Here is a 27,766-nt window from a genome sequence, read left to right on the forward strand (position 1 = left end):
GTATGGAACTTCTGTGTCATGTTCCTTTTATAAAGTAATTCACGAGAATCCAAGCTGGTTAATTTAATTTATACATATATTTTACACACAGGGACAGTGAAAGAATTTACAAATTCTCAGTTCATACATAAATGTAAAAAAAGAGAGAGCTGTCCAAATGACATCATCTATAATACTGTGTAGACATGTTTTAACATTAGCACAGGGGAACTCGGGGGAGGGGAAAAAAGGAGAAAAGATACAAAAAAATATGTATATCTGTATAAATATAAATTCAAGAGTAACAGAATTTTATCACACATTAAAGACAAGCAAAGACTTTGTAGAGTAAAAACACAAAATGTAAAGGATACATGAGTAAGTCTTGAGAAGAAATCAGAACAGAGGACATAAAGTCAGTCAAAGATTGTCAGTCACTACTCTCAAACCTTAAAAACAAAACATATCCAAGAAACACCTCACACACTCAGCAGAGAGCCATGGCTGTAATTATAAAGCTTTTTTTGTTTTGTTTTATCTTTTTTGTTAAAGGAGCAGTTCATCCTGGTCAGTGTGGATTGGCAATCCAGTCAATGATATTTAGAGAAGTGTTAGATGTCTGGACCAGCTGAGAGAGAACAAAATGAATGGGGAAACAGCAACAGAGCAGTGAGGCGATGCATCACCACATCATCTGTGATGGATCCCATTTTATCAGCTCGCAGACAAAACTTTGGCTGTGTTTACACACACAATGCTGCTACTCTACCTTAAACCACCACTGGACACAGTCATAACAAATAGCTAAACTATGTTTTGAAATCTGATGTGAAATTTGAACTTTGAACTATCCACTTCGGTCTGGAGAAAGAAAAACAAAAAAAAACAACAACCAAGGAGCAGCTTCCGAAGTTTAAACAACACCTGAGATGTAACACTGTACAGTGGTGAAAACCCTGTTTCCCTTTCCTAAAACAATGCATAGCAACTAAAAAAGTTGCAAAAAAATAATAACTGAAAAAAAGCTATCTGAATGCTGTGTATTGACCATTACTGTAATATTCTTAACATGTCAAAACTGTGCGTATGATCATGTTGTAAATAACTTTGTAATTGTCATCTTTGTATGTTTTTTTTAAATCATGGTTAAAGACGGTCTTGACCCATCCGTGCACTCCAATTTAAAATTTGATTCATTAAAAAAAATTAATAAATAAAATCTACAATAAACAAAGCTCTAGATTAGCAAAACAGCATTACTGCTATTTTTAAAAAAAATTTAATAATATTGCAGTAATATTGCACTGTTGATTGTTGACTTTTAGTTGAAAATCTGATCTGCTCATTCTAAATTAAAGAGTGACTGTCGTGTGTAAGCACAGCAAGCGCTGATGTGAAATAGAGCACGCTCTGTTGCCTTCCCCCAATCAAGAATAACAACAGGTATAAGAAGTCTCTGAAAATTATGACCAAAGTAAGAAGGCAGTCGTTTAACATTGTGTTGCTCGTGTTAGTTAAGGCACGTTTACAGGGGAAAAATGCAAAACAACAAAAATCAACTGTAACAAATCTTATCCACACAGAATCGCTCGAAAGCTGTGACCTCTTCAGCGTCCCCAGTCATCGAGAGAAATTTAGAATACTCCTGGAAAGTTTGGGATTAATTTACCAAACAGTTCAATTCGGCAGAATTGCTGGCTGATTGTCTGTAAGCAAGAATGTACTGGATGTTAGCGTCATCTGATGAGCAGCAGTCCAACACACAACATGGCACTGGTCTGTAGTAAAAAGTACAGAGTTATACACACAAACACTTGAACTTGTGGTCATTTTGGATAAATAAAAGAACGTGTACCAAAACACTAACTCTTTGTTGAAGTTGTAAATAGAGAAAGCTATTCATATTCATATTCTTTTTTTCCTCTGAATTTCCCGAAGCCAACTTTCCTCCCTGCTCTTCATCTCCTAACTCGATTCCATCTCTCTCTCTGAAACAGAAACACTTCTGACTCCTCTCCTCTACACTCAGGGCCAGCCTGGCTGCAGCAGGAGAAGAGCCTACCTTCGAATCATCCACACCCCCACGCTCGTCGTCGAGTGGCGTCACGCACTCTGATATTCAGTTAGAAAGGCACTCAGCTCGTTACTTTCAAACCCCAGACACACTTAAGTCGACACTTCTTTCACCACAACCACAAAAAAAAAAAAAAACATGTAATAACAATTATAATAATAATGTAAATAATATTAAACACAATAATAAGCAGCATGATGTAACTGAAAAGAGAATATATATATATATATATATATATATTTATATAAACCAATATATTTGTACATTTCAGAACTAAATTTTTAAAAGGATAGTAAGTGTTTAGAAAACTATATATAATGTTTTTTTGTATTGCACATAGTCATACTATCACATGTTTGGCTGTTGTAAGGACATGTTGCTTTGTTTTGTTGTTTTTCTTTCATGATATCCTCCAGATCACAGGAGATTGGTTAAGTTACAATTTACAAAGTTACAACTGTCAGACTGATCTTTGCTAAATAGCTGTACAAGTGTGCATCTTGGTGAATATGTGTGTGTATTTGGAGCTTTGATTCTCAGTCCAACCCAACTAACTAAGCCTAATCTGACCCAACGGATCCTGTATAGATTAGGGGGGTTCTCTTAATTCTCTTGAAGACTGAGAAAATATGTGAAGTGCTAGCAACCTGCCCCACAGTAAACAGATAGTATAATTTCAATACAAGAGCTTCTTTCATCTGATCTAACTCAAGAGAAGAATTTACTGCAAACTAAACCTGGCTTGACTTTTAGAGCCCAATTTAGAGCCAAGTTAGGACAGAAACTCTGTGATTGGAAGCATTTTAACAACACAAGAATATTTCTAACAGAAAACTGAGTTAAAAAGCATCAGGCTCCAAAACATTACACTGAGCTGAAGTTGGCACAAAATGAGGCAGGTGTGGATATATAAGATTCTGAAAACTGCTGCAAAAAAAAAAAAAAAAGGAGACATTTTTCTCTCACACCACAAGAATGAAACTCTTTTTTTTGTGGCTGAATGTGTGTCAAAGGACTCTGGAAGAATTTCTTTGTCCACCTAGTGTGAGCCAACCTCTTGAAACCTCAATATAGACACTGAAATCAACCTGAAATCCAACATCCCTACACTACTGAGCTGTGTGTGCGTGTCTTTGTAGCTTATTTTGCAGCAGCTGTGAAAACAGGCGCAATCAACAAGTAAACTGGTTCCACTCTTCACATTGCTGTGTCAAATATTTGAGTGTAAAGCAGCTCAGTTAGAACAGGAAGTAGATCCTGTGTCTGAAGGTCACTGTGGAGGTGTTTTAATTGTCCGTAAGACCAAAGGTGGAAGGAATGGGACAAGAGGCTCCTGGAAGAACCAGAATCTCCTTTCGACCAGTACAGTGTCTGAGTCCTGCTCTCCTGACCACCTACGCTTCACCCTCGATGTGGGTGCTCACACCTGCCGTTTCTTGGTCCCAGATGAGGGGGATGTTTTGTATATATGCATTCCACAAGGGGGCAGTGTTCATCTACCCTGTTCTTGCAGTTCAACAATCACAGAGACACATGCACACCTCTACATATACATGAGAAGAGAAGTGATAGGTGGGAGGGTCATGAGCTGAATGACAAGGGCAGGTAAGAGACACGAGCCACTCAGGAAGACTGTCAGCATGCAGCTCTACACATACACGGGCTCACACCCCTCCTCCTGCTCTCCTTCTTCCTCTTCATCTTCCTCATCCTCGTCCTCCTCTTCTTGTTCCTCCTCCTCGTCTGGGCCCATTCCGATGGCTCCAGGTATGCTTAGCGACACCTCGCTTGTCTCGAGCGGTTTAGGGTAGCGGAAGGGGCAGCCGTTATCGTCAAAGAACCTGCGGAAGGTAAACTCATAGAAGGCGTGCTCTGGGTGCTTCCCATGAGGGGAGCAGAGAGCATCCAAAGCCCGGGTGCTGTCCCCGCTGTCACTCCATGCACCGGGACCACCCTCCTCCTCCACTGGGTCAAAGTTGGATGTGTCCATTGGGTGGGCGATCTTGGGCCGGTAGGGGGCCGGCTGCTGCCGCAGATTGCTAGAGAAATCCACCTGGGAGAAGAAGGGGTGAGCCTTGATCTCACCAGCGCCATTGGCACCCAGGCGATCCTCTGCAGAGCAACACAGGCGACCGATGATATCGACAGCCTCTGGGCTCAGTTTGACCTGGGCGGGCACCTGCAGAGTGCTCTCCCAGTTAATGACCTGCAGAGCCGCGAGACAATGCATGAAGTTAAATCAACAATAAAATATGACCCAGCTCTTGTATACATACTTAATAATTGGAGAAATTCAATGCAACAGTTTTGACTTCAGCTTTAAAGTCAATATCTACACTGACAACAGGATCTGAGTAAGACAACGTCTCTACAAGGTCCACTCAGCTACTGTTCTGGAGCTGAGAACAGTAGCTGAGAAAAACACAACACGTTGTATTGTGTTTTTCCACAATACAATCAAAGGTATATAAGATTGTGGAAAAACAGATGAACCTCACGAAAAGCTATAGCATAAACCTCATAGTGAAATTGTTTACAGCCAGATTATTGTGTTTCCAAAAACATCTGTGCAGCTGTAAATATACAGTGGGCCGTACTGCAATAGACTCAATGACTGCTCATTTACTGGATGTACTTTTAATTGGATTCCAGCTGCTGTCACCTAAGTTGACTGTAATTCCATGCTATCTCATTCTTCTTCTCTATTGTTCACAGAATTTCCTACTCATGGTTTAGGCTGCATTTTCATTCACTTGTCTTTGTGTCATTTTTTTGTGCCATTGAATTTAATTGCTCTTACCGAGTCAAGCAAAGTGAACAGAAGGAGGAAATGAAGAGCTCCTAATTTGACGTCTAACGGACAGCAAATGCAATCTGCCACTGTTTAACTGTCCTGGTCTGCTGCAGCTGATCTGATCCAGTCACTGACTCATTAGGTCACCAATTAAAATTCAAAATAAAAGCAGGGACATCCTCCCTCTTCACTGACCTTAATCTGAGTCTCAGTGGGCGTGGGGGCAAGGAAAGGTGGCTGTCCCACCAGCATCTCAAACAGGATCACTCCCACACTCCACCAGTCACACAGCTGTGTGTAACCTGCACACAACACGCACATCAGGTCAACTGTCTAAATGCTTTCTTAGAACACAACATCCAGTACAATCAAAGGTGTGTCAGTCATCAGATACTGTGCAGTAATTATGCTTTTTATTCTCACACACCTTTGCGCAGGAGCACCTCGGGGGCGATGTAGTTGGGCGTCCCCACCAGGGAGTGTGCCAAGCAGCGTTGGTGCTGTCGGTTGGCGCGTTGCTCCAGGGTCATCAGCCGGTCGCCACACCGGCAGTTGGATACATCGTCCCAGAAATCACTGGGCTCCATGCTGTCTTGTCTAATGTGGCTCCCTGAAGACAGAAGGTGAGAGCAGATGTTTTAAAACCCCACAAAGAGAAGGATATAATACCACATTGCCTGGTGAAATTCAAATTTAACAACCTGGACAACTGACAGTACTCTTGGCAACTGCTCAAATTTGCTACCTGTAAAGTCTGAATGCACCTACATGTTCATTTAATTTTCCCCTGAACACAATGTTTGAGAAAACACAATCAAAACCTGAACTCTCTCTATTAGAAATCACCAAGCATGAGTTGTACAAGAGTCCAACGGAAATTGTGTGCATGTCTGTATTTGCGCATGTCACAAACATCAACACACTAAATCCACACGTCGTAGTTGAGGGAGCATGTATTTGTATGTCTGTATATTCAGATAAAAGTGTCTCACCCTTCTGGTAGTACTTGGAGTTGTGTGTCCAGCGGAAGCCTGTGCACAAACCAAAATCTGTCAGCTTGATATGTCCATCCAGGTCAATGAGGATGTTGTCTGGCTTGATGTCGCGGTGAATAAAGCCCATCTTGTGTACGCTCTCGATGGCTAGTGTCAGCTCTGCCACATAGAAGCGTGCCAGAAGTTCGGGGAAGACCCCCATTCGGATGAGCAAGCTCATCATGTCTCCGCCGGGGATGTAGTCCATGACGAAGTAGAGGCTGTCACGGTCTTGGAAGGAGTAGTAGAGACGCACCACCCACTCGTTGTCCGCTTCCGCCAGGATATCGCGCTCTGCCTTCACGTGAGCCACCTGCGTAACGATAATCCTGATTTAGCCTGTTGCATAACATCTTATCACAATCAGTAGTGTCCACAAAGACACAAATGTGTTGAAGCGCTGTTCTACAAACATAGAAAAAAATGTGTGAATACTTTTATACACCTGGTGAAAATGCACAGGCCAGAACTCAAAAGGCAAAAGGAGTGTAGTAAAGCAATAAAAATGCATAAACTCACCTGGTTACGATTAAGGACATCTTTCTTGCGCAGTGTTTTCATGGCATAAAGTGCACCAGTGTCGACTTTACGTGTAAGACATACTTCGCCAAAAGCACCTATGCCCAGCGTCTTGATTTTGACAAACATGGACTTGTCCATTTTGGCACGGCGTAGCCTGTTATAGTTGGACTCTTTCTGGTACAGCATCTTCCTCATTTGTTCTTGCTCTGCTTCGGAAAGGCCGGCCTGGACAGGAAGAAGAAGAGAGGTTGAAGAGGATCAGTAAAGGGAGGACATAACGGCTATGCAACCTCTTCAAAAGCAGCCTTAGAAATAGTTTAAGGATGAGATCATTTTTCAACACTGACTAATAATGACCAAGGAATGAGGCTTGAGCTGAATTCAGTGACTTGACCTTTACTGCTTGTTTAACTCATTACATGACTTAACTGTCTGGGTCTGACTGTGGTGTTTTTTTCTATTCTAAGCATGTCTTTAGGTCACAGCAAAAAAAATAAATACATTTTAAATGCAGAGGCCAAAGTTCTGATTCAGGACAAACACATCAAACACAAATGTGAAGTCATTTCGAGACAAAGATCTTACTGTCTACAGCAAAGTCTTGAGGGAGAATTGTTGGCATGACAAGCTCTTGAACGTCACTTCTCTGTGCCCATCATAGTTCTCACCTAAAAACCTGAAGGCTTTACAGGTCATTTTTTAGGCATTAAAAATGTTCTTCAATCTTGAATCCTGAGCATTTCCCAAACCACACTGATGGGATTTTTTATGATTTTTTTTATCATCAGCTTAGGTTTCTTTAAATATACTTTGAAATGAATTTGTAAATACTCAGAGATTGTTCAAGACAGCCTAATCTTCACAGTAAATCATTTGCTTCTATTATATACATTCTGCATTTTACTTATCTAATGCAGTGCAGGATGAAAAATGTTCATCTTGTCTTACCTTGGACATCTCCTGTTCCAGCTGAAGCCTGCGGTTGAGTTTCTGGTGGTAGGTCTTCATCACATTCTCTATGTGCTGCTCCATGTAGAACTTGAAGGCAAAAGGTGAGTAGCTTTTGATACGTGACTCCCTCTTTTCCTCATCTTGTCCATTTTTCCTCACGGGAACAGGGGATGTCTGGATCTGCTTCTTGTCTTTCACTGTTTTTTCTCCCTTCCCCATCTTTGTCTTCTCTTTCACTGGCTGGCTCTCCTCAGCCTTTCCACTCCCTCCGCTGCCACTGTGAGTACTTCTTGCAGCAGGGTTGTTGAGGTCCTGAGCTCCACACACACCTGCAGCTCCTTCCAGGGCCCCTGTCTCACCCGCCGTCCCAGACATTAGGAGGTTTTTGGGGTAGGGTGGTGGTGGACAGCGTGGCTCCTGAGCAGGCTCGAGCGGGTATGTTTCTTCTGGCATGTAGGGCAGAGGCTCTGATGCATCCTGGGCCTGAGCAGTCATCCAGCCAGGGTGACATGGTCCCACAGCTGTCTTAGGTTCTGGCCTCATTACACGGATACTCTTGACAGGCTGTTGGATGGGTGGGGATGTTACAGCTGTGATGGTATTAGGGGGGCCCAAAGAAGGCTCCTGTTTCCCATTAGCAGGTGGTGCAGCCATCCCAGGCCGGACAGCATTTGGGCCTGCAGAGCGACTGTTAAAGGAGTTAGTTCTGCTGGGGACACGCACTTCACCTCTGAATGGGCCCTGGGGCTGTGGCTGTCTGGACTGAGGGGCCCCTTCAGGACCTGGCGGCCCTGCCCAGGGGTGCTCATAGAGGTCCAAGTTGAGGCTGGCCCTAGAAGGTGTCATCAAGCCCTGGGGCAGATCTGAGAAGTCAGGGACCATGGCCACAGCACCTGGGGAACGGGACATCATGTGGACTTGGTGTGAGGTGGGGCTGGCCTGTCGAGGGTGAGAGTGAGGGGCGAGGTACAGGTTAGCAGGATATCCTCCACCTCCTCCCGCTGGCCCATTCTGACCCATGCCTCCTTTCCCTTGCATATTGACATAATTATCTGTGGGTGACATGGGGGGCGGTGGCATCTTGTTTTGGAAGGAAGGGGTCCTCTTGACTCCATAGCCTGCAGACTCCATCATGTGTGTCCTGGCATGGCTGTAGTCATAGTGTGGGCCTGGGACAGGGCCACCTGGTGGTTGTGGCTGGAGCTGTAAAGGCTGGCCAGGGACATTGTAGCTCATCATAGGCCCATGTTGCTCCATACTGCCAGGGTAGCCCTTCTGCTGTGCCCCTGGGGGGTACATAGTGTTGCCTGGGTTGCTCTGGGTGGCCATAACAGATGGATAGGTACCCATACTGGGAGGCCGACCCAATGGGTTTCCCATTCCAGTGACCTGTGCTGCACCAGATGGGGGCATCATGTAGTTCATAACAGGTGGAGCATTCATATATGGTCTGGGCATCTCACCCTCAGGGCCATAACCTTTTGCTCCGTCATACATAGAATTCCCCAGTTGATGATACGGAGGCATGGCACCTGCTTCACCTGAAGCCTCCAATGCAGGCCGGTGGTCCATTGAATTTGGCATGCCAGCTTTTCCTAGAAGGTGCAGGAGGAACTTTTTGTTATCGTTTAAATACATGTAGTGAAGAGAAACTAAAATCTACTAGCCAAGTCAATTTGCTCACATGAGGCTGTATTCATACCTGGGGAAGTTTGCTTGATGACACGAACGATGAGCTCATTCCGAGGGTCGAGGTAACTCATCTTGCTGATGTACTCTAAAGCTGCTTCAATGTTCCTGCTGCCCGTCTGCTTCAGCGCCCGTATCGCCATCTCCTGTGAAGAAAGCAGACACGCAAACATTAAAAACGCGCGCGCGCACACACACACACACACACACACACACACACACACACACACACACACACGCACGCACACACACGCACGCACGCACACAAAACACAACAGTCCTAGTAGGTGCTCAAGCACCTGCATCCTTTCCACTTAGGGTCACATACCAGTGATTTCCTCTGCCAGACAACATGCAAAAACAGTAGGGGGCTGAAAGTCACTCACAAATTAGTTACTGGTTTTTGTATTTTGCAGTGAGACAGATTTAAAGCAAACACAGTTTCTCACACACACACAGACACACACACACAAACTGAAATTTTAGAAATAAAAAGACTGTTAGTGAATATACACTTTGCCATATTCAAAGAAAACTCTTTCAACTTGGACATTTATCCTTCTGCTGCATGATCATTTGTATTTGGGGAAATTTTTTTATGTGTATGATTCATAGTCGCAGTGCAGCAGGGTGTGGTCCTGTGTTCAGAGGCACTAACAGAGCAGCTTCCCTGGGAATGACCAGTAAGAATGTCTTCTAATACAGTTTATGTATGCCTCAGTTTCATTTCAAACCAGCTGAATAACCCTTACATCTCTTACCGCTATTTTATACCACAACGTCATATTTTACATCTTAGAGTTCGTTTGGTCTTCCTACCCAGGTTTGGTTTATTTCTGTTGGTTTAAAAATTACATTTGAATAAGACTGGCTGTTATGACATATGTCACCTTTTTCATTTAAAACCTTTTTTTCCTGGCTTTTCTCCCTTCCTCACAGGTGGGGCGCGCAGAGTTAATCCCAGGCCTGGAGACGTGTGCTCAGACAGGTGGGTCACTATAAAAGCCAACGGTATGTAGGTCACCAATGTGAAAAATGCTGGTTAACCACTTTGGCATTTTCTATTCATCAGTTGCCGTGTAATTTACAATTGAGACACTGCAGGAAAAATGCGGAGGAGGGAACAAGCAGAGAATTCTGCTCCAGTCTATGGTAACAATGCCAATCATTCTCTTGGTTCTTCTATCACATTCAAGCGGGACTTCTTAAATGGTTCTCTGCTCAGACTTTGATTTAGAGGGTAGAAACCCACAATGATTGAATTAAAGATTCCAAACTGCATCACCTCTCAATATCTGCATCACGTCTAAGCTGGAACAGAGTGTTTCCTTAAATAACATTACTCAGAATCCAGGCCCCAGTGTAGAAACGTAATGCAGTAAAATCAAACAGACCTGTGGTCACTGACCCTGTGCACAAACTATTTAATAAATGAAAGAAAACTATACACATGAATGGCTGACAATTTGCTTTAATGCATAAAGGCAGTTAGAGAATGACCTGAACTTTCTCAATTTATGACCTATGGGGATCCTATGATACTGGAAAAAATCCCAGTGCGAGACTTTAAAGATGAAAAGGGAAACACGAGGACCAACTAACCAGAATATCAGTGATATCGCAGCTCATCCACTTCACATTTCACAGGTTACTGCCCATAAAACAACACATACGAGCTTGACCTTGAGCAAAGTTTCATTTCAGACCCATGATCATTGTGTGTAGGTGTGATTGAATTCTGACCAATCCTGTAGGAGGAGTGGCAATTTTTGTGAGTGCTCACTGGTCCCTTGGCCAGACAATCTAAAAATCAGTTGCAGCAGTAGCTGGAGTACAGAACAAGCCAGAGATTCACTAAGGGCGTCTGCCTTGGTCAATATGCCAACTGCATTTCGTTACCTTGTACTTGTGACATGTGCAATGACAATAAAGTTGAATTCTATCCTATTCTTTTCTATTCTATTTTAAAGTGATGTCACAGACATGGTTTGCACACCTAAGTCTTTACAAGACATGGGCACGTGTTTCAGACTTGGCACTGGGCTTATCATTGAATATCAGAGTTTCTGTGACATTGACGCTGCATGATATTAACTTTTAAGGATGGCGTTTAAGAGAGAGAAAAAACTGCCTAAAGAACACGAGAAAAAAATAATGATGAAAACTGGGAGTGGCCCTGACACTTTTTTACATCTGTAAATGGCACTGTGAATACCTGAGGATGTACAAGAACACTGACCAGTAGCCTGGCAAAAGATCCAACATGACAATGAGCCTAAGGACACTCGCAGCACCTCGCAAGATGGAAAAAAGATTAACTGAACTGACCTAAACCCAATGTTCAATGATTATAATAGCTCTGGAGTATTAAAAACAGATAGGTGAAGCAAGATAACTCTCCAGCAAAGACAAAAAAACCAATTATCTCAAGAAGTGGTAGAATGTTTCTCCATAATTATCTATGCCAAGGAGGATGGAGATAAAGAAAAGATGTGAAAGTAGTGGGGAAAAAATTAGTGCCTTTCTTTGCTTAGGTTTCTAATGTAAGTCTTGCATTTCTGAACAGTCATGATTTCATTTGTCATGCAGAAAAAATGACCTAAAATTCCAGTAAAGCAATTACGGTACTCGAAAAGCTGATACAATCTAGAGTGATTAAATGTGCACACACACAAGCACCCAACCCACTTGTTAAACACGATATCTGTTACTGATACACTGCTTTTTCAGTCAGAGGTTGCCCATTATACAGTTATTATCTTGTTTGTTTAATCGGCTTCAGTTAACCCCCAGCAGGGCTTGAATAGTATCATCCCAATGTCGCTCACGCTACGCCCGGTTTGGAAACGCAAATCCTCTGCACCTCAATATGTAATTTTAAAGAAACCAATGATACCACAAGATCATCATCAGTAGCAGCATTTCAACAAGCAAATCCCTACATTTATAACGTCTCAGTTATTTACTTGTTGATTGCAGGGTAACATCAGGGTTTTTTAAAATCCCTCCTGATGACAGCTTTCAACGTAAAAGATGATGATGATTTATCGTCGTGAACTTAACATGGCCTTCATAACCGTAAATATGCAAACAAGTGGGACAAAAATCTGAGAAAATCTGAGAAAACAAAAATCTCTCCTTCCTTCTCCGAGAGAGCAATCCACACCTAGATGACTAAAGTCCCCTCAAATGACATATGATCTCAGTGCAAAGACATGTGAAGTCAGACGTCTCAGAGCAGAGCAGGCGCCCCTACTGACAACATGAAGGAACAGCAAGTGCGTCTTCTCCCCTTTACACCTGATGATAAAGGCTAATGAAATACTTCCTTTGGTTGAAATGACACAATGCTGAACGACTCAACTAAAAGACTGCGCCATGGATGTAAAGTTGGTTTTTGAATATATGATGTTGTGACAATTTGTCATTTAAGCCTTTAGCCAATCACGAGTCATCGTCATATTTAAATAACTCTGTCATTTTAACATATGCTTAATCCGACCACCCTCAATTTCTTTGTTATTAATAATTTGTTTTAAATATTGTTCAAAATGTACATCTCATCTAAAGTCCTTTGAATGCTGTCCTTGTTTGAAACATGCTATATAATCTATCTATATGTAACACTCAGACTCAGACTTGCCATGGTTGTCACTGACACTAAACACATTAAGGGAACACTGGAGGCGTTTTCTCAGAACATAAAACAAAAGGAAAAGCGTGTAATCGAACATCAGAAGCAACAAAATACGGCTTTGTCTGAATGGAAGGAAGGAAATGAGCAGATGAGAAAAGTTTTATCCCCGAGGAGCCATTTTGTGACCCTACTTTCTGCGGTTTCTCAGAAAGACTGGCTGCCTTTATTTGTCAGGAGTAACCTAAATCAAACATACTAAATGGCTTAAAAATGGGACCATGCAGCAACTGTGGGCACGGATGTCTTTGAAAGCCAGGAAATGCCAAGGCGACACACTTTCTGTGCCCACGGTATTGTGTGTTTGTGTACGGCATTCATCTCTGTATATGTGTGTATAAATAACACTACTGGATGCAACGTGCACAAACCTCCTTTTCTGTGTCTCCTCCCTTTGCATGCACATAACTTTATGTGCCTTAGCTTAAAACTGACCACACACACACACCAATGTTTATACTTTGTTTCCTGTGTATGTGTGTGTGTTACATTCCTGCATAGCCAGCAGAGAGTGTTGGCTGCCAGAGCCGCCCAGTAATGTCACTTTTTACCCTTCTCCCTTCAGTCTTTCTACCTTGCGCACTTTTCTCATGTAGGACTTTTTCTTTAAACATTCTCTTTTTCTCTCCAGGAAGGAGATAAAGTTAGTATTTCTCTTAGTTATAGGCACAGAAATGGACACAATTATGGAGTGACAAGTGGAAAAGAGATATAGAAATCAAAATGTTGAGTGTTTGCCTCTTTCCTTGAGTGGGTGCGAATGCATTATCATCAGTTACAGAACATGCAGAACATGTTCCCTTTCTTACAACCAGGGAAGGTGTGGGGTTTCCAACATTTTAGAAAACCTCAGACAAGTTCAGTGGTAGTAAAGTTTGGGATATTCTCAAATCAACCTAGAAGAAATGACCCAATGCCTTTTAGGCGTTTTAAACAGCTGCACTTAAATACGGTGAACAGTCAGATGACATGGAGATGGCAGCTGCTCTTCAAAGGTCTCCAATGCATTCAGCTTATTTCTACACAGGACCGTGCACATGATAAAACATGGATGAAGCTTCTGGATTGGAAAAGTAAGGCTAAAGCGTAAGTGCCTTAAACCTGCTTTCAATTTATTTCTTTTTTTTTTTATAAAGTGCCAAATCACAACAACAGTATCCTGGGTGCTTTATATTGTAGGATAAAGATCCAACAGTAATACAGACAACACCCCTACAATCAGAGCACCTCCTATGAACAAGCACTTAGCGACAGTAAGAAGGAAAAACTCCCTTTTAACAGGAAGAAACCTCCAGCAGAGCCAGGCTCAGGGAGGGTCAGCTATCTGTCGCGACCAGTTGGGGGTGAGGGGAGGGAGACAGGACAAAAGACATGCTGGGGAAGAGAGCTATTTAATATGAAGGCCACCAGATGGTGATAGCTGCGGTTGTAAAAACATTTCCAGCCTATATATTGGGAATTGGAATTGGGAAAACAGTGTTTGACTTCTGTAAATATCTTCCTGCTGAGTTTTTACTCACTCATTTGGGGTCAAATTGAATAAAAAAAAATTTTTTTGTAAATCTTGGCCATGAAAAGTTTAAAAAGCTTGATAATATTTATTGTGCGGTTAGCGCTGTTTCCTCACAGCAAGAAAGAGTTCGACTCCACCATCTGGGCGGGGCCTTTCTGAGTGGAGTTTGCAAGTTCTCTCCATGTTTGCGTGGGTTCTCTACAGGTACGGCATCCTCCCACAAAGAGATGCACTAAGTGGGGTGAGGTTAATGGGTGACTCTAAATTGCTCTTAGGTGTGAATGGTCGTCTGTGTCTCTATGTTTGTCCTGTATAAGATTTGAGACCCGTCCAGGTTGTACTCCGCCTCTCACCTCCAGCCCTGCCACAACCCTGATAAGGACAACCGGATGGATGAACAGATGAAGGAAAAGAATAACATTCAGAATGATAAGTGGTGAAACCCATTAAAGGTGTTTCCTTATCCACAGTCATCTCCATTTCTTCAAAAAATGTAGCTTCTAAATCATGTAAAACTGTTTTTTTAATAAGCCAAAAATATTGAATACAACAATAATTGAAACTTAAACAGCTGTGAGACAGAGAAAGTGGGATATGCTGAACCCTCAATACAGCAGTACTCTGCTTTTTTGGATATTCCTCTGTTTAACAATGCTCTATGTTTGTGTATGTGTGAGTGTGTGCGTTAAGCAGAGGCGGGCCTGGTGACCCTGGCTGTCATGGCGACAGATGTTCGTTGCTCACATTCCTCAGCTCAGGAAGCAAGAATTCAAGCTATTTGCAATCTGGATGGGCTCTCTCCCATCTCGCTCCTTTTCTCTCTCAGTTGAAAATATCCAGGCCACATTTGCACCCCTGTCATAATGGTTGCAGGCCGCAGGCCGCCGAGTTATCCAAACGCATAATCACCAGCCTACAAACTAGACGGAGACACACAACCTGCTGTGACACATTGACAGAACAAGCACAAACAAACACTGTTTTTCCCTGCACTATGGTGATTTGGGAATTTTAATTATCATTTTCACCCATTTCTGAGACACACTGCAGTGCAAGACCCTTCAAATCTAAGCCACATGGGAGATATTTTGGAGTGCAGTGCAGATGGGACATGGGGAGAGAGGCGTCCATGCCTCATTTTTGCATTGAGGGCTGTAAAAGAAAATAATTCTGTCCTGTTCCATCATGCAAAAAACTGCTTAGCAGACACAACAAATGCACCACAACATTTAAGCCGAGAGACGCCTTTCTTACAGTCATTATTACAGTGCTAGCTGAGGAGAGCCTTTTTTGTCTACCCTAACATCACAAACACAAGCCACACTGCATCCAAGTCACGTCTTGCGTTTCCGCAGGTCCTTCCTCCCTGCAGCTGTCAGACTGTACAATCAAAACTGCTCCCAACAATCACAGATGTTTACACCTGCGCTGTAACTGCAATAATTTAATCAACCGATTCGCACTACAACCTGGTTTGCCTCTTATCTGTAGTTATTTTTATTTAATTTAATAACTGTACAGTACTCTGTTTATAGTAACCATATGTAAATATGTAAGAAAAATTGTGTATTTTCTGTTCTGTGTCCTGTGTACTGTTTGTTGTATATGTGTCTTTCTGGCTGCTGTTACAACCAAATTTCCCCTTGTGGGACAATTAAAGGATTATTCTATTCTATTCTATTGCTGGCCTCATCACAACATAAACACTATCATGTATGTTTTCTCAGACGTTAATATGCTTAGCCAGTTCACAGACACAGGAAAGGGCCTGTGAGGATGGCCTAGAAGTTTAGAGGAGAAAAACAAAAATCGAAGAATGTAGCCCCCCCTGCCCCGCCCCCTTATTTCCTTTCATTCCATTTCATCTCAATGCCTTGCATTCCTCCCCCACCCTCGATCCCCCTCCAAAACATTTCCGCCTATTAAAAAAAATATTATTATGTAACGAGCCACATAGCTATGTAATTTGTCGCTGGAAAAGACATGAGAGATGAACAGAAGGAGAAGAAAGACAAGACTAGTTGATAAGAGCTGACCTGAAAAAAATATGGAAAAAGAAAATAGGAGTAGAGGGGAGGAGCTTAGCAGCTCAATTCAAAATAGAGCAGTACTTATGGCTTATTAATGATGCAAACAAACAAAGCAGTAGTATGTGTGCACAAGCAATGAGACACTGCAGTTTATACTTAATATGTGGTTAAAGGTTTTTCACAGCAGAAAAAGCATACATGTAAAGACACTTAATGTTACTGAGGCATCATTAATGGCTTCTACTTTTCCTAACACAATGTACTAAAATTTCTGATGTGAAAAAGTGCTGCAAACATTCACCCACACAACATGTGAATGTGGGCAGTCAGTCAGGCAACAACTCTGCTAATGTCTGCCTCAACTCAGGATTAGGTGGTGCAAAACAGCTGCTCAATCGGAATCTGTCGCTGCTTAATATTCGAGGGTGGTTATGAGTGTCAGGGGACACAAACCAAATGTGAAGAAGCAACAGTCTTCCAAGTGTGCAAATTCATTCAAAGATACTTTACAATCCCTTTGTAAGGATGGAATATGGTGAATTTTAACAACTGGTGGTACAATATTTAATAATATTTAATATTCACCAGACGATCCTTTAAACAGATTGTTTTTAGATATGACATTCAAATTCTCTTATCCATATTGAATGTCATGCACGTGTCCTCACACTGTGGGTTTTTTTTTAGTAGCACGTGTTCTCAGTGTGACAGCCGAAACTATGCTCCAAGCTCAAATTACCTGTCTTTAAAGGTATATCATTACTGATTTTACTTCAACTTGATTTTACTTTGACTTGTTTCTGTACATTTCTGCGAGTCTCTCTGTTCTTTGTATTCACAGTGTCTGACAGACAGACCAGAGACAGAGGAAGAGTAGGAGAGGAGAGGCGACACGTTGGGTGGTGACTTGGCTGCAGCAGAAGGAACTGTTCCACCCTGCTGCCATTGAATGTTCACTTCCTGTTTGTATTGACTGGGCCCACAGTGCAAAATGGTGGTAGCAATGGTCATCTAGGCAGGACTGCAGTAGCCCGTCAGTGTTTTTTGTGATAGCGTCCAAAATAACTTTTCTATATATGTGCATGTTCAGACCCACCACCACCACTACCACAAAAAAACCCCAAAGACAATTTAGGCTTTTTTTGTTGGTGACAGCATGTGACATTGATGGTTTAGATACCCAGCTAATAGCTAGCTCATATTTTAAGCCCATTGAAATTGTTTGTTTTAGCAGAACAAGGAATCCTGTATACTTCAGTGTTTTCAATGTAAGCAAAAGATAAGTCACTCTAAAAGACTTTCAGATTTTGAGTATTCTGAAGTACTAAGGTTAATTATAGTTCCACAGGCTTCCACGCTAAGACCAATTCTATTTATATAATACATGCTCACTTTAGGCACTATTATTCAAACCCACAGCATCCATTTTTGTTGCTATGCAGATGATACCCAGCTTTATCTATCCATGGAGCTAGATGACACACACCAATCAGTTAAACCGCAGGAATTTCTTAAAGATATAAAGACCTGCTTCTAGATTCAGGGAAAACTGATGTTATTGTAACCTGATGGTGCTATTTTGGCCTCCAGGAACACTGTGAGGGATTTTGGAGTCGTTTTTTGACCCAGATATGTACTTAATCGTGTATATTAAACAAAGATGAAAAAATCTTTCTTGCATTTGCACAATATCTCACAATTAAAAAGATCCTGTCTCTGTGTGATGCTGAAAAACTAGTTTATGCATTTATTACTTCCAGGCTTAATTATTATAATACATGATTATCTGACTGTCATAAGAAGTCTCTGAAAAGCCTTCAGTTGATCCAAAATACTGCAGCTGGAGTCCTGACAGGGACTAGAAAGAGAGTTTAGATTTCTCCCATATTAACATCACTTCACTGCCTCCCTGTTAAATCAACAATTTAATTTAAAATGTGTCACCTCAAATCACCTTGAAGAGACTGTTAATGTGATTTGGTGCTGTGTAATTAAAAGTGAACTTATGTAACAACATCCAGGTAAAGGTTTTGAGTTCAACTTGACTTGCAGAGTCTGCTTGAGAAAATCTAAAATGTACCTCAAAACATCAGCAACCAAATAATCTAGTCTGAAAGGGATTCATTCCTTAATGCCTAAATATTTGTGCTTTACCCCTATTTACGTGCTCCTGATGTTGTGGTAATCCCTTTGGTCCTTTTGAATTAGCCATTGCCACATGCCAGCCAACACACTTCTAAGCATCCAAGAAAGGCAGCAGTTTAGGCTAACTATTACCTGCTTTAATAAGTAGCTAATAATTTCAAAGTACTGTTCGCAAGATGTAGTTAAAGCAAATAAATCTGAGCTGATGGAATCTTGGATAATTTTTAATAACTTAGTGAAAATTAAAGGGGGTTAATATCTGTTTTGTTGGAACTCCTATCAAACCACGACAGTAGTTCCAACAAAAGAGAGTGATAGTAGTGGTTTGAATGACTCGGGTAATCTTTAATGGGAGACTACTTGAATATATCATACTTTTCTTCTAAAATCTAGTTGAGGAGACTATAACAGCATCTCAACTCAAAGTTCTGCTTGAATAAATGTTCTCAGTACGAGTGCCATATCACCTTAATGAACATTTCCCCCAGGCTTGTAGTTTAGAACATACTCGCCAATGAAAATATGTGAGGCATTCCTGCCATCCTGTTGGGCATCCAACCAAGGAACCTAAAACCTGAAGTTTCTGTAAACATCATGGTCTCAGTTGTGGAGTGAGATTTTCTCTACAGACCACTGTAGCCTTGTGGGGTATTAGTTATTTTAGTAGTTCCTGAGAAGGAACTACTAAATTTAGGTTTAAGATACAAACACACACCCAATGTCACACTTTCATGACATCAACAACTGCCATGTGAATTATGTAAGGAATTAGCAGCAACCTCAAACAACCCAAAAGATAAGGTGCATCAGTTTAAATGTGCTGAGAGGCCTGCAGTTCAGAACTCAGTGCATTAGGAGGTGGACACCTTTAGGATATGTTCTAGTCAGGACCCAAGATATACACATTTTATAATCTTAAGTATTTTTTTTTGTCAAGGAACGAAAATAATAAAGGAAACTCTTATAATAACATTTTTTCAGACCTTTGAGGTCCATATTGTATGATCAAGCTCAATAGTTTTCAGCTGGAGTCCAGGTGTCTGTCTTCTGTCCTCAGCCAAAACATGGAATCTGATGTGTTACTAAAAACTAAGATGTCACATGAATATTTCAAGACAATTAAACAAACTTGATGGATTTGGTTTCTCAAAACTAGAAACAAAACAGGCAACAAAAAGTGTAGCGGCTAATAAGTTAGGTAAGAAGGATTAGCCAAATGTGCAGCCTTACACCATAACAATTATCACAGTATAGTTACAAAACTGACATTAGCGGACCAGTGAAACAGGTAAGAGACGAACAGACAAATTAATTGCTGTGCCCAGTTTAACTCTAATGTATCACACATCGAAACAAAATACAGAGCAAAGGTCCCGCTATCAGCGAATACCTGACATACAGGGGATGTTTGGCTGTGATAAGCTGAAATCGATTTGGCTGCATGGGGCATTCTCCTGACTCTTTTCCCTTCACATGTTGTGTATGGGCTTGAGTGGCGCATTCTTCACATACCGTGCTCAATCACAGGGCTCATCCTCAAACTCTTTAACCAAACATGTAGCAAATCTGGACTCACTGTATTTTGTGAAGATGTTCTGTGATGTAATCATCTGGCTTAATCCCCCCCAAAGCTCATCTCTCTCTTTCCAAAGAAATCTTTAAAATGTAAAATAAAAATATGTCTAAAAAATAAGAAGCTTTACTGATTGACTTGGGTGAAAAAGCTTGAACTGGACTCCTCACTTCCCGTGGAAACACTCTCTCCTCACCCTGACCAGACTTCTGATGGAGTACTTGCATTTCTTAAGTGGGACAGAGCCCGTTTAGGAAATCCACCTGGTGTTTTAACAATCAGCCCAGTGTTACATAACCGAGGCACTATACACTTAGCTAAGCAGACTGTGCACTGTATTTTATCTAAGAGCACAAAGCATCCCTGAAAGCTTCCTCTAGAAATTCCTGACTGACAGAAAAAAGTGGGTTTGAACATCTAAGTCAAGTGGGAATGGTGGGAACCGACACTGATGACACCAATGACTAACATATTCAAAACTGTTTAAGGGAGTCTCGTGATTGTTTCACAAATTTAGCACATTTATTCAACCAATACGTCTGGTCTTGAGAAGATCATAGATTCAGGTAAAACTGAAGTTATTTCGCTAAGACTGAGGTTTGTTTTTTTTTGTTTGTTTGTTTTTTGGGGGGGTGGTGGTTAAAAAAGAAATCCAGCTGAATTCTAGTAACTTAATGTCACCTTAAAGCAGACTGATTTACAACGCTGCGTGCAATGCATTAAAATACTACTGATACTAAACAGTTTGTTAAGGTAAGACAATTGCACGACAGAATCACCCATCTGCTCCCATAACAAGATCATATACTGCCGCTGGAAACACTCCCTATCTCTAAAACTCACCTTGTCACAACCAGCGTTCACCAACTCCTGCAGCATCTGCCGGTTCACCTCCCCGGCGCCTGCTGGGTGTCCTGATCCGGAGGTTGAGCCGGATTCAAAGGGCTTGAGGGACTTGCGGATTTCCCGCAGCGCATTCTGGTAGTTGTTGAACTTCTGCGGGGGTCTGAGCTGCTGCTGTCGGCTGGTTGTGTCTTTCCCGCTCTTGGAGTCTGCCCCTTTGCCTCCCTCATTCCTGGAGCTACTGCCATGTAAAGCCTGGCTCACCAGCTTGGCCGGCTGCTTCAGGCCCTCCTTGATCTCTTGAAGCCTTTGCCGTGTGTTTCCCACATACGGGGCTGCGGGGAAAGTCTTGGGCCTCATGGCCACAGTGCCCAGGGCAGGCACCTACTCTAAAAAGGGAAACACGCACACAGAACCACACACAAGAACACACTCACACACAAACTGGCACTCACTGCCCTACAACCCTACGAAAGATTCCCTTTAAGCTTGCTGACCTAAATAGATAAAAAGCCTCCAAGAGCACAGATTGGAGGCACAGGTTTTATGATCCCTACTCTATGTCCCTAATTTTTTTCTATCTCGCTTTCTGCTTTTGATTCCTGCTCCCGCTGCGGTGGATGAAGGTGAGGCAGGAATACTATAGGCATTACATGGTGTGATTTTCAAGGCTCAGGTTCCAGCTTATTCCAGGAAATGCAGCTGGTCACAAGGGCATCGTGGAGCCAAACGATGATGATGCCAATCTGCGCCTGTGGGTGAAGAAATGAAGTTAGAGCATGAAGACTGGGCTTCCATATCCCATTCAATTTTATCTAGATTTTCTAAAAATCAAAGCACATACAGTAAAAAACTGTTAACAACTTTAGAAATGTGAGATCACAAGATACCACACAAAAGTAAGCTGTTCGGCACCAATATAAAGTGAAGTAATCCTTGTGGAGCCAGTTAGACCTTTTGGAGGTCAAATTGACTACCAGCACTGCATATGTACTCTCACATACTTTTATGCATAATCCAGGAATGCTAGAGGTTAAAAAACACCACCTGCCCCCCACCCCATCAATGCATAGCTATGATTGAACAATTCAGCTCCTGTCAACGCTGATACTTGGTCATCGGTAAACACCCATCTGAGAACATGGGGTCAACACAAATGTCCGACCCTCCCTGCATCAGCGCCTCTGCCTTTTATGCTCCTCTGTGATCTTACATATGACACTGTCTGACAATCTTATCTAGAAGACCATGCTCCGCAAGAAGGTTACTCCGCCAGTGCAGATGGGCTTTCTGTCCAGAGCCTCAACTTTACAAGCTTCTCATCTAGGGCTGTGCGATATGACCAAAATCTCATATCCTGATATAAGAATTTTATCGTCCGATAACGATATAAATCACAAAAATGTAACATTTTCTGTAAATTCTGTGAATCTCGGGCAGCTCGACTTGCGTGAAGTGTTTCCAGCTGCGCGTCATGTACCTGGAGTCGAGTGTTTTAACCGATGCATGAAACTATACATTTTTAAACATACGTTGTAACGGCCGCCGTTTTCTTTGTGAGTATTTATTACACGGCGTGCTGCGGGGAAAAGCCTGTTCCAACGTTTGAGTCTAAGGTCTATTTTTTAGCACCTGGTGGCTTTTTTACTTCTCATCCGTAAATAATCTGCTCTTTCACATGATTCAGTTTATTTTGAAAAGTCTCAACAGGATCTTGAGCTTTATTGTGAAAGGTTTATGTGGAACATAAACAAGCAGACACGCGATGGTTTTACCGTCGTTGTTGCTAACGACAAAGCATAAAAACAGGCGCTTGTCCGTCCGTAGTGTGGTTATATTAAATATAAGAGAAAGAGAGAACTTTAAGAAATTAATATAGCCACTACAGTGACCATCAAAATGATGAAAAAATATTGCTGTAAACAGTTTATTTTGCGACACCACGAAACAAACGATAGCGTAAAATGAAATGATAGACGTTTTTATATCGTCATCCGATATATATCGTTATATCGAACAGCCCTATTCTCATCTAATCACAAATACTGTACAATAGCACAGCAGACCTGACTTGAATCATATTAAAGAGGTCAAGACCATTTGGCAATACTAGATTTGATTAATATGATACTTATGTCTCACATTAGTCAATTTATGAACCATATCAGTTGAGTTAAGAGCTTATATATCAAATCAAACCGTTAAAAGTTAACGAACTTGAATGTGTTTGCCTCGGTCTTTCTTTTCTGTTGGTTCCACGTGAGTAAATCTCGCCTTACTTGGCATAGCATTACCTCTGCAGAGGAGAGACCCTGAAGCTGACAGGCAGCCGGGTTTCCTGTCTAACTGAGAAGCTCACAGGCTTCAAATAGTTTTAGAGAAGCAATGCCAGGTCTCCAGATACCAATCTCACCAGCACTGAAAAACTGCTAGATACAATCCTCTTCTGGCAGGTTTCGACATGGCTGTGGTTTTCAACTCATGTCTGCAATTCCAACCATTTTGTGAAGCAAACATCTTTCAATTGATTGGGTTCTATTTCAAAAAGTCTTCTCGGCAGGTATTGAATTACACCTGACAATTATCCTGAAAAGGAAAAATTACTTATGGGCAATTTTCCTCTTTGCCTAAATAAAATAGTTATTTTGTCAATGAGAACATTTTCTGTACTTGATCTACACAGACCTGAAGAGAAGCTGCAAACAACCTTCCTGTCTATGTGCATAAACAACGAATGAGTTATGTTCACCACATGCTTACGTATTAACAAATACCTAAGGGCTTTCATTAAATAACGTACAGCATGATGGATTGAGAGGGGGAAAAAGCGACTTTCTGCAGCAGTCTGACCAAGACCAGTGATTATTTCTCCTGCCACAGACCAAGGAGATCAGCAGGTCATCGTACTATTACAGTCAACAGACACGGACACAGAGCCGAACGTGTCACTGTTGGTGAGTTATTATGAGCTCGTAACAACATTACATCACGAGAAGAGCTGCTGTTTGTGTGCTTTCTAAATGTGAATCATTATGCTAGCCGCACAACTACTTCAAATTCAAATTTAACAAAAAAAAAAAAAGGGCGACAAAATTGCTTTTTATTCTAACGGACAAATCAGAGACGTCACAATTCTACCCTCAAATTTAAGCTCAGACTAAATGATGTCAAATGGTAAATGGCCTGTATTTGTATAGCTCTTTTACTAGTCCCCCCTAGGGACCCCAAAGCGCTTTACACACCCAGTCATCCACCCATTCACACACACATTCACACACTGGTGGAGGCAGCTACAGTTGTAGCCACAGCTGCCCTCAATATTAAACAATGATACATTTCAAGAGTTTTTCAATATGGTTCCATGTCAATATCTAGTAAGATGAAAAGTTATCAAAATGAGTTATTACTATTATTATTATATACATGTGTTTATTTAAAACCAGCCACAGAATGTGAAACAATCCACAATTACCAGGCAGCCACCTATTTTTTTTATTTTGTAGATTCAAGAAGGTTACGTCCTATTTTTACTCATGACTGAGTCGCGTGTTTGTTCTCAATTAGCACAGAGCAGATAGCGAAGTATGTGCAGTATTGGATTTTTGGAGTTTTCTGGTTGAGCTGATTTACTACAAGTTTCCCCGGCTGATGTTATCTCAGGATCGCGGTAGTATTCCCAGAGCATTTCATTCCCACCCCCCACCCCCAAATGTTCCAATTTTTATATAACTAACATTTATGTATAAAACTTGAGGGAGTATTTCGATGGCATACATCTTTTTTAACAACCTAAAATGTTTTATTGAATGTCTTAAAGTAGCCAGTTGAGCATCGGGTGGATTCTAATTTTTTCCTCCTCAAACACCATTAACATTTGTCTCTGAGATATCATGACCACAACTTCTTTTTGTACTTACTATAGCTGCCAACAGAGATCTTTTAAAGCAGCAAATGACTTCAATTTAAAGAAAGTGTTTGCAGATACCAAATTAAACATCCAGATGTTTCCATCAGTTTCAAACGTGCCACAGCTTTGATTCACTGATAAAGTAATATAGTCTGAAAACTTTGAAGCGATGGTGATGCATCATACTGAATTCTTACACTATCCCAGAGACTCCCGTGTGTCTGTGTGGAGGTACAAAAGAATACCTTCAAAAGAAAACACACCAAAACTAAAATTTACAAGTCAAGTTTTGGTCTTAGGCAATGCCAAACACAATCCACCCAGTGCTGTGATATTCTATATTTAGATAATTAAAAATACATTCTTAACAATATTATCTTAATCTTACATCCCTCAGCATTACTACCAAGCAGCTGCAGAGGAAAAAGCTTCCAAACATTAAAAGCTCTTGAACTGCATCCCCAATCTCCTCCTCCTCCTGCTCCTCCTCTCTAGCAGTCTCCATCCCTTTGGGCCATTTAAGGAGGACACAGCCTTCACTGTTTGTACAGATCAAACTTTGCATAGACAAAAACATGCTTTTTCTTTTTACACTGCTGGGTGGTGGGGTAACATGGGGCCAAGCTCCATAAATGTTGCCCCATCTCCGAGATCTCTTGCCTCCATTCCTGCGATGCTTCAGGCGTCGTGTCCAAGCAATGAGCATTCCTTTCCACAAGTAAGTACAAGTAAAATACCGCAGCTCAATCACGGGGCAGTACGCTGACCAAAATAACCCAAAACACAAACTACACGGACAGTATCTGTCTATAACTACAAATCTGTAAGAAAAAAAAAAAGACATGACTCTGCCCAAAACAATGCTCTACACATAACCACCCCCATCACTGAACCTTACTCCTCCTTTGACCTAACCCTAAACCTAAGATGACTTAAACTTCATGCTTTTGGACTTTTTGCCTTTTAATGGCACATGTGACACTTTAAACGCATGTTTCAGGTTATGTCTTCGTGGACATGTGTTGTTCATAACAAACTTTAGCACACTATACCACAGCTTTCTTTTTGGTCTCACCAAAAACAAAGCTGCCCACTGTGATGCTAAATTGGGAAAGCATGCATTCTGCAATCTTGGACCCCACAGAATACTGAGCAACGCGAGCAGCTGGCAGGTTAATATTAATAAGATTGCCTCTAACCTGCCTGATGGATCTGAGAGAATGTGGACGGTCATATCTCTGCTGTGTTTAGGAAATTACGAAGCAAGAGGAGGCGGAGGTGGAGGAAAGAACACAACTTCCTAATGGGCAAAGCTGGCCAACAACTAAGCTTTGGGTGGAGTAAGACAGGGGGTAGAGGTGGGTGGGACCAACTCAGTTAACATTGCAGGACACATCACAAATGTGCAGGCAGGGACAACAGTTGATGGAAACCGGCTGCAGCTGTGAGAGTGCAAGTGTGTGTATATAAGAGGGAAACAATTTGGCTCTTTCTGTGTGTATCTGATGTACTGCAGCTCAACCCCAAAATCAAACCGATATGTTTTCCCTGTAGCCTTTCGAGTCATCTACCCATCTATATTGTTTTTGTGTGCATGTAGCCCACTTTTGTACATTTGTCCCTTTAAAACAAATATGGTAGTAGTAATAACATGTAATAATCCCTGCATACTTCTTACAATCCACTGTGTTGACAACATCACCACCAAAGCATCTGTTTGTATCCCAGTGGTTCCTTTTTGACAGATACCTCTGACGTGCATGACACCACACTGCTGCGCCACCCTAGTCTGAGTGAAACTGGTCCGACTGTTTGAAAATGTGACCCCCCTGTTACAGGACACAGACAGGCATGAACATCAAGCGTCCATTTAAAACATGTGACTTTGGTTTGCATCACCCAGGTCTGCTGTCACTGCTGAACTAATCAAAGCGCTGGACTGTCTGGACAGACAGAAGTGTGTCAAGCAGAAAGAAAGAGTGTGTGTGAGTGTGTTTTGTGGATAGTAGTGTGGTACCAGTACACCTGAATGAAACGCACTGTTGCATCAGGGCCAAACTATGCAGGCCCTGAGAGAAGTGAAAATGACAGAATCAAATCAGATGACTCCATTTTCATTTTCAGATACAATATAAAAAAATATTCTGACCTGTTATGAATTATTTTATTAAGCTCAGTTCTTATTAACTATGAATCTGTTCGCTCACTTTAAACAGTGAAATGAATGCAGGATCTTCTGACTAACAGCATCTACAAAGCATAGCTTCTGTTACTGTTAGTGATCCTCAGAAGAGGCACAAGTTAGGATGCCCAAATAAGATGCAGTTACTTTAAATGTACACAAATAAACAAACATTTAAACATAGACTAAACCCTTAAATTGAATTCCCACATTTGCACCAAAGCTTTAAAACTAGCGTACAGTGATATTTGTATAGGCATAAAGGTCCGGAGAGCCCTGTTTTAAAGCGCTGGGGCCTTCTCAGCAATATCCCAGGCTTGAGTTGGGGGCTGAGAGCAGCAACACATTCCAATGCAGGGAGAGAGAAAAAATGGAGGCAGTCCTGTAAGCTCCAAAGAGGCTCAAACATACAGAAACTTCAATTTCGTTTTCCATAAGCCTCGCTATATAACACACCCATAACGGAACGTTTTGCTCAGCAACAAGTCGTGGAAATAAGGCACACCACCACCACTCCCCTCCCAAAAAAAGCAACTCTCAACTTACCATGTGATAGAAGTGGCGAGAATAACTCAATATGAAGAGAATAAATTCCGTTAAACGGCAACTTTTTTTTTCGTTAAAGAGTCCGGTTCTCGGTTGTCGAACGCGTACACCTAGCTCAGTGGGTAAATATGATGAAATGAGCCTCCATTTTCTCCCCAAACTCCAGGCAGGATCAGAACTTCAGCACAAAGTTGGACACTCGCTGCATTGTTAACATTCCTCAGGTCACGTGACGGACCAACGCACGTCAGCGGACCTGAAGATCGTCTATTAGGCAACTGCCGTTCACT

The 27,766-nt window shown here is 41.7% G+C and overlaps 1 protein-coding gene across 1 annotated transcript; it reads right to left on the bottom strand.

The window, feature by feature from the left end:
* Positions 1-48: 48 nt before the first annotated feature.
* lats2 (large tumor suppressor kinase 2) lies at positions 49-27,687 on the bottom strand. The gene is made up of 9 exons (XM_004573007.5): positions 27,477-27,687; positions 20,842-21,593; positions 9,057-9,189; positions 7,352-8,949; positions 6,401-6,628; positions 5,840-6,194; positions 5,275-5,457; positions 5,043-5,149; positions 49-4,259 (listed from the first exon to the last, which is right to left on the bottom strand). The coding sequence occupies exons 2-9, from the start codon at positions 21,199-21,201 to the stop codon at positions 3,702-3,704; spliced, it is 3,522 nt and encodes a 1,173-aa protein (XP_004573064.1). The 5' UTR covers positions 21,202-21,593; positions 27,477-27,687; the 3' UTR covers positions 49-3,701.
* Positions 27,688-27,766: the final 79 nt, after the last annotated feature.

This window comes from Maylandia zebra, linkage group LG16, assembly GCF_041146795.1.
Source record: "Maylandia zebra isolate NMK-2024a linkage group LG16, Mzebra_GT3a, whole genome shotgun sequence".
Lineage (NCBI taxonomy): Eukaryota > Metazoa > Chordata > Actinopteri > Cichliformes > Cichlidae > Maylandia > Maylandia zebra.